Source organism: Lissotriton helveticus, chromosome 6 (assembly GCF_964261635.1).
Source record: "Lissotriton helveticus chromosome 6, aLisHel1.1, whole genome shotgun sequence".
In the NCBI taxonomy this organism is placed as follows: Eukaryota; Metazoa; Chordata; class Amphibia; order Caudata; family Salamandridae; genus Lissotriton; species Lissotriton helveticus.
Genome location: NC_136067.1, coordinates 720,107,317 through 720,115,587, shown reverse-complemented (window position 1 = coordinate 720,115,587; position 8,271 = coordinate 720,107,317). Strand labels below are relative to the sequence as shown.

The 8,271-nt window shown below is 41.9% G+C and overlaps 1 protein-coding gene across 1 annotated transcript in view; it reads right to left on the bottom strand.

The window, feature by feature from the left end:
• Positions 1 to 875: 875 nt before the first annotated feature.
• FAXC (failed axon connections homolog, metaxin like GST domain containing) overlaps positions 876 to 8,271 on the bottom strand; it is a 341,056-nt gene continuing 333,660 nt past the window's right edge. The window contains exon 6 of the mRNA XM_078648216.1: positions 876 to 3,588. Within this exon, the coding sequence (XP_078504342.1) occupies positions 3,302 to 3,588 (287 nt within the window). The 3' untranslated portion in view covers positions 876 to 3,301. The remainder of the gene's footprint in view (positions 3,589 to 8,271) is intronic.

The window sequence follows — 8,271 nt, the reverse complement described above, 5'->3', positions numbered from 1 at the left end:
AAAGATTCTGAGGGTTTTAGTAGTCCATGATGTTTCCACTAAAATCCAACAATTGGATTCAGAACTATTCATGCTGCAAATTATCATATAATATTCCACTATAGTCATACATTACTTACCACCCATATTTTTCCACCAGAACACGCAAATAGTATATATTCTAGTGCACAAAGCAATACATCACTTCACATACAAATGGTAATTCCTTCCCATTACACAGCACAGCATATATGCAAGTGGTACATGTACAAAGAAGTGATGCAGCACAGCGGAGCCCTTTAAAAAATGCTATGCCGCGTTGAGTCAAAAGGCGAGAGCAGAACAGAGCACTATCTTCTATGATACAGTACAGTGATTCTCTCTCTTCCTGCACTGGCATACTTTTGGCTGCCTTGCTCTACATATACACCCTTGAACCACAGTGCAAGGGTATGTGTGTGATGTCTACCATATGTGTTAATCCTCCAGTTCAAAATACTATGCTTAGACACAGGTTAACTTTTCTAAGTTTGTATGTGTGCTTCACAGTACAGCACATATGGAAAGTTGGAAAAACGTTGGAGAAAAAGTAACTTTTCGCCAATGTTACACCTGCCCGTAGGAGGCATAATTAGTTTACACAAATACCTGTCTACCAATGTTCATAGATAAGAAAATGCACAAAAACCCATGGGGGTTGCTTGGGAATGATCATGTCTTACCGATGGAACACCATAGCGCTATCCTTGAGACACTTCTATTAATTTTATACCCAAATAAAATCTGATAATAATCATACTTTAGTGCTAGATTTTTCACTCATACTTTTTTTGTGTATGTAAACATAAATGATGGTTTTAAGGACGTACATGGCAGTCGATAAGACGAGACTTCACAAGGATTACATGGTATTTATTAAGAGTAAGTCGTAGTTTGTTGAATTCTTTTGTCATGTGCTTATATTGATACATGTAGATCACTTGTATTCATGTCTTCCGTTAAATATCCCTTTCAAAATATGTTAATTAATTTCACAATTGCTAACTGAAAGACATTGTACCAGATTCACAAACATTTTTTCCCAAGAGTATGTCAGGTTTACTTCTGGAAATTTAGCTTAAAGCCACATCCACGCCAGGAGCAAGACACAACTACCCTCAGAAAATCTTTGGACATCTATGAAGGGAAATAGTTAATGTTCTCTGTTTATAAAAAAAGGGACTCTCCTGAAATAAAGCTCACTTTACAGTCCACCACTAGTTGAACATGTGATATGCATGAGCTTATCATGGCGAAGCATGAGAAGAAAAGTGGTCGGAGCAACAGGTTACCAATGAGCAATGCATTTCTGCCATGCCTTGTTCCCTCCTTTCTGATATTTTGAGCCATATATGGCTGAATGTTGGGTGCTCGCACTCTCAGCCTGCTTTTACAGCTAAAGAACGCAGCCTAAAACTGATTCTCTCATATGGTTCATTTGTAAAACAATAAGTGATGGCTCTCGTCAGGAGGCAGCTTGCACCAGCCTATTTCTCCTGTTAGTGCCGCCTAAAACTAAAACAGAACCAATTGCTAACTATGAAAGTGGGGAGAAGATGTGGCCTAATGGCCAGAGCTGCTAACTTCAGCGCTGGGGGGCAAGGTTTGAGTCTGGGTTCAGCTCAACATCCTGGGCAAATCACTGTGCTGGGCTCAACATCCTGGGCAAATCACTTAATCTTCCTGTGTCTACCATAAATGAATGTATCCTTAACCAGTGCTCATGAAAAGTGCCAGTGTTAATAATTAAGTGCTGGTGCTGAGCACAGGAAACCACTGGCTCAAATTAAGCACTGGATTTTCAACTGGTCGTAATATGAAACAAACTCTCTGGTGGAGGCAGTGCCTGAATCCTCTGTTTGGCCACACTGTCTCTCTAACTTCATGAAGATGTAACAAAATGGCAGTAGACTTTTTACAGTCTTTTCCAAGCTTTTCAAAAGACTGCGGCTGTGATTTCATATTCAGTTTAAAACGCAGATCTATGGAAAAAAATGTACATACTGTTCCCAAAAGTTGCCATTGAAATTACACCTCTGTTGTCAGCACGGGATTCAGTCATCGCACTACTGTAAATGTCCCACCGGAAATTTCCTCACCAGCATAACACTGCAGGTGCATACACCACAACCAAGAATTCCAGAAATGGAAAAAGGGACACTTAGTTAAGCAAAGACAAGATGGAACACCACCGGCAAAACAAAACAAAAAAAACAAAAAAGAAGACGTAGAGAATGGCACACAAACCTCAAGTAGGGGGAAAGGAAGCAGTCAGTATCAAGGTGAGGGTGTGCAGTTACAATCCTGTTGTCATTTCCAGGTTGCGGCTCGGTTCAATGCTGCACAGGTGACCTAAACTGCTCTTGACAGTCTGACACTCTTTCATTTCCACTAGGGGAGGTTCCTAAAAGGGCAGCGTAACAAAAAATTAATATACAGAGTGGTAAGGTGATGGTAGAGGTGGAATACAACACTACAGGATGGTCACTGGTGTAGTGTGTGCCATGGTGGTCTTCTCGTTGCGTACTTTATCTTTTCAGTATGAACTGTGTATCTGGTTGAAAACACAATTCAATAGATTTATATTTTTTTCTCTTAAATTTACAAGAAATGGTCAAGGAATCTGTACCAAATGTAAATGAACCGTAAATGTAAGGGCACACCAGAAACTAGGTGCAAAATCCACCTGGGTTAACGTTTCAATAAGATTGCAGACAACCGTATTTCCACCAGCCTTTCTCTAACAGGTCAACTCTTAGCGCACACACATGTAGCGAGCTTTAGCATGCATCCTCTCACGGTACCACATACACATAAATATGTACAGTAACTATGAGTCATGGAGCCATGTGGAGTTTTCAGCTACACTACAGGCTTTTCTTCGGTATCATATAGACACAGCTCACACTTGGCAGTGTGAGGACAGTTGGAGTATCCCCAATGCTCCTCAGTGCTAAAGATGACCCTGTAGAAAGAACTTAAGGCATGCTATCCATCAAATCATATCGGATCAGTCAAGATTTCTTGTAGCGTCATCTGAAGAGTGACAACTCGAAAGGAACTACTACAGACCAGCAGTAACACAAGTTGTATCTGGGTTTCTTTTCCATAGCTTCATACGCCAAGACAGGAATCTGATATAGTCTAGGATAGCCTGTGCACAAACTGTGTTGGTCAGGCGAACATTATGTCCCTACAAGGTTCGCGACTCTAGTGGACTGAGTAAGGCTCCACCGTCTACCCGCAGGTTGCAGTTCTAGAATGGAAAAAGACCTGCTGCCCATCACTTGCACTGCTCATGGTCTGTGAACTCCTCCATCTCCACGTCGGAATCGAAGAGCGAATGTCCTGTGAAATCCGTGTCGGGTGTCTGGGAAAAGCTGTTCTCAGCCCCTTCATCCTCAAAGGTGCCTGTTCGTGAGTAAAAACTAAACTCCTTCATTGGGGTGTGAGCCTTGCTGTCATCGCTGCTGTCCGACTCGTACGTGCTGTTATCATTGTCCAGGTGCCACTCTGGCCAAAATTTCCGCCGTATCCTTTCACAGTACATTGCCAGATTGATCAGCTCTCCTGCAACAAAGCAGAATTGGAACATTAAGAAACAAGAATTACAACAGAAAAACATTATAACGGGTCGATTCCAATAATTGCTTAAGCTTACTTAACACTTATATGAATGTTACATTTAAGAGGTTACATTGAACTCTAAATACTTCATTAATGACTGTCAGGAATGATAACTTCTGCTCCTGCACATTATCATGGTATTTAGTGCTAGGTTGTAAATGAGCATACAGTGGGTAATAAATGTACCTTTTTAGGCTGTAAACTACATACTAATTGAGATAGGTGTAAATTCTAAAAATCTAAAATGAGTATAATAAACACCCAAATTCTCTGCTTCTTTATGTAGAAGATTAATATTTGGAGGATGATACGCATAGGAAAGTTAAACACAGAATTAACAGCCTATGATTCAATTACAGGCAAAGGAAGAATGTGTTGTATGTTTCCTTTAGGGCCCACTTAGTTTGCTTGTATTTTAGTTTGCCGGCACATTTAGGCTGTTGTGCCTTGCAAATGTTACGGTTGACACGTCAACTTTTGTACCACAACATTATTTTAGAAAAGCACTGCATTTGTTTTGGTATTGTATCAGACTGTCTGAACATCTTGAGCAAGGTCAAACAACACTGTGCACTGTCTTTGGTGATCGGTTAGCAAACATAGCTTGGCACTTAGACACAACATACATTCACATCTGCTGTTTTCAAGAAGACACCACGTAACATATACACAAGGACTGGCCATTTTGAAAACAGAGAGAAGACATTCTAGCAAAGCAAAGGTCCTGATGAGAGAGAGATCCACTGCGTGAGATGTAGAACAACTACCTACACATAGCAGGTATGGGATTCGCCACTAAACCCAGAGATCTATAATATAACAGTGTTTCCATGGTGGGGGTGACCTGAGGCATATACATAATTCACCATTAAAGGACTTCTCGTTGATTATAGTTTCTTGTAATGCTCCTCACGCTGTTGGGATGTATATATTTTCTAGTTGCAGCGCAGATGTTTTATAATAGAGCACAATAAGTTTCAATAAATATTGCAAATTGTTCTAGTGTCTTTTCTGTTTATTATGGACAGGCATGAGGGAGAAAACGAAAAAGCGACAATCTGGTTCCACGGTTCCCTGAGGGGACTAGAATGTCCAGACATGCAGGCAGGCTGTCAAATTGTGTTTTAACCCCGCTAACACAAAATTAAATTGTCGAGTCGTAAAGTTTTTTGAATTAGTTGAAAAAAGACAAAAGAGTTCTTGAAGGTTGTTAAACATTTATGGGCAACTAGGACACTGATATTAACCAAATTTGTAATACTGGGGAACCGCGTACAATGAACTTTTAACAATTTTTATCCATGCTTTTATTGTTTTGTAAAGATTTTAATTAATCATGTACAAATAAAACTACTTACTTACTTACTGAGGGGACTAGAGTGTTGTGTTCTGGTATGCTAACTTACCTGTCCCTCTAGGAAGGTTAGGAGGGCAGGTAAAGCACTATAAGCTAGTCTGGATTGGGGCTCATAGGTACTGATGTGGTATGGTGACTCAGTCCCTAAATACTGACATTCTGTGGTCCCAGGCATAGTTCTGTTTCTAAGCAGAATCTCTGCAACACATGTAGCAAGAGCTGTAGAAATTTTGTAGCCCTCGCAAACTCTATGATTCGCTAAAACACAGAGGTTTTTGTGCAGAAATTCGCTTTGTGCAATGTGCAAATTCCATTTTGCCGGAGGAAATGCCGCAAAGAGGAAGCGTTTCCTCAGAGACAGCTTTCCTCTTGGGAATCATGTCAGGTGGCTTCTACAGAAGCAGACCTTGATCCCTGAATGCTTCTCCCAATGGCCTTTCTTCTAAGTGAATATTTTTTATGTAAGTACCATGCCCATTTAAAGTAATGTGCAGCTTAAAAAAAATGGAATGAAAAAAGCTGGGATGGAGGTCTGCTATCACTTGCATGTCTACATGTATGCATTATCAGGCATTTTCAGGTGGTCAGAGGATTTACAACCCCCTGTGAATGTATAATTGCAATGCAGTTGATTAGTACCTCAGACATATCCCAAAATGCAGGGAAGATGCTAAACCAGTCTCTGTGCAATTTACACATTCTGGTTTGCAAACTGCTCTTTGTATCTCTGGCCCTTAAAATCTATAACTGTGTGAGTGCAGTACTGCATTGCTGTTTTCCAATGAAAGAGAAGGATTTTGAATTACGTAAGTGCTATCTTTACGCTCGATCTTTCTATACATGAGCCCTTGTATGATGTTAGGGACATCCTTTCTGGTGGTGCTGTAAATGCTGTAACAACGGCAAAGTACACAGAGCATGATATACAGGGGCGGCTTCTCCACTAGAACAGAGGAGCATCGCCCCACAGCTTTCTTGCAGTGCGAGAAGCAGAAACATAAAATGATAATAACTTCCAGTTATTGCCATTTTATGTTTGGTTGCGGGCAGGAGGGTGGGCGGGGCTGCACTGCAAACAGGGCATGAGAGGAATGGTGGGCCAACTCCTGGGTGCACAAAGACTGTTTGGTCGGCCCTCTGGGGCCGCCCAAACCAGTCATGCACACTCTGCCCTTCTCAATGCACGCTGCAATGCAGCCTGCACGGAGAAAATGGCCTCCGCAAAAGCTGCTGGCTGGGCTGTTTGCAGCATTGTGATTGGCCATGGGGAGGGAGCCTGGCTGCCTGCCTCCTGTTCCTGCCGGAGGCAGAAAAGCAGGATAGCAGAAGCAGTGAAGACACTGGGCTCGGCTGACGGAAAGGTACGTTTATTTATTTATTTTAATTAAACGCCCCCGTGTGTCCTCCCGCGCGACCCCCTTTCTCTACACGACCTCCCCCCCCACTCCACAAGCGAGCCATGCCGGCCGTAACTGATGACACACAAAGGTAAACTAAACTTAAACTTTTGTGTAGGTTCACAATTCTTTTTGTATTCACAAACTGCAACTTTAGCTTTACTAATAGTAATTTTACGCCGAGACTCTGCACAAACACATAAAAAGATTGGACAGGTCTATTTTTTTTATGTGCAAAGTCTCAGCAGTCGTAAAAGTACTATTAGTAAAACTAAACTCTCCTTTTGTGAATACCAAAACAAATACTCAACTTACCTAAAAGTGTAAGTTTACCTGCGTGAATCAGGCCCACTGTGTATCTATGGCCATATACATTATCCCACATGAGAACTCAATCATTGTGCGGTCATATTCAGTCCTACGCACACTGAGCACGTCTGTGAATTTACAGTTACTCGCTTTACGTCCACCTGACTCCATAGGTGTTACCCATTATTTAATCACCATTAACATGAAAATGCTTTTCAATCGAGCATGATGTCACTAATAACTCCAGAGGTGTCAGGAATGCATTGAACCAGATGCTCTGTTTGTTCCAAGTTATCTCCTTCTTGTACTAAGAAAACAAGATCACAAATCTAGATATGCATGTTACAGTTTTTAACACTGGCTAAGACTTTTGTCTACGGGTATGGAGAGGATTGAAACATATCTATGGCCTCTTGTACTTAGGGCCATGTCTCCCAATGACTGAAATTCTAGCAGGTAATTTCCGCCTTCCTCTTCTCTAGCGGTAGAGGTGATTTGACTCCCACATTGTTTGTGTTTGGTTTTACAGTGTTGCCTCTAGACTTGCTATGCAGAGATGTTGGTTGGAGAGTGAATGAGGAAGCAAACGTGTCATGTTTCTCCTATTCAAAAACAAAGACAACATTAATTTTATTCAGATAATAAGAATAAGATAAATGTTGTTTTTGTGAAGCACACTGGCTCCCCTAAACCAATCACTATGCTACTGTCACCCTGACAGCAGCTTAGTGATTGGTCTGAGCACCGTGGTTCGGCGCACAGACAGGCAGTGGAAGCCTGTGCATGTTCTCCACCCAGGCTGTTCATTATAGCCCAGTGGAGAACATGCTATAAATATTTCCTCCTTCCCTGCTGGCTGTGACAACAGCCAAGCCCCGCCCCAAAACCTGCTCCAGGGCGGAAAAATAAAACGATAAGAACATTGTGTCGTTATCATTTTATTTTTCCTTCTTTGCACTGCTGAAAAGCGCTAAATCAGTCTGTGCGCCTAGCGTGTAGCAACCGTCGGCCTCTTTGTCAGCGTGGCAAGATTTACAATCCATGTGAGACACGCCCAGACGTACAGGGCAGCCTTTCAATTGAAGCAGTGTTGATTCCAACGATGATTTGATGATTAAATAACCTCAATACATCTATGAAGTCTGCTCCTGGTTGCTCACCGCACTGAGCGTTTTGATACACCCCCCGATCCCCATCCTGATGAAGACCCGTAGCAGAGGAGCTTACTAACCTTTTTTGCACCAGGGTCGAAACATCGATGAACCCCCCCTCAGATAGGCCTGCACCCCACCGTGATCCCCCATACTGTACTCACAGACATGGCTACACTGTGACAACAAACAAGTATTATTGCTGTAAAAATGTACTGAATTTAATATACAGAGGTAGGCCTGATTCTCAAAAAGGGAGACAGTTTTGTGTGAAACATATTGCCGGGTCCCTTCAACACGCATTTGTTTGAACTTTTTCCCCCTGTGAAATACATTCCTTTCCTTCTTTTCCCTTCCCTAGAGCACAACTTTTTGCACACGTTTTCTTCTCTCCTGATGACAACTGTATAAC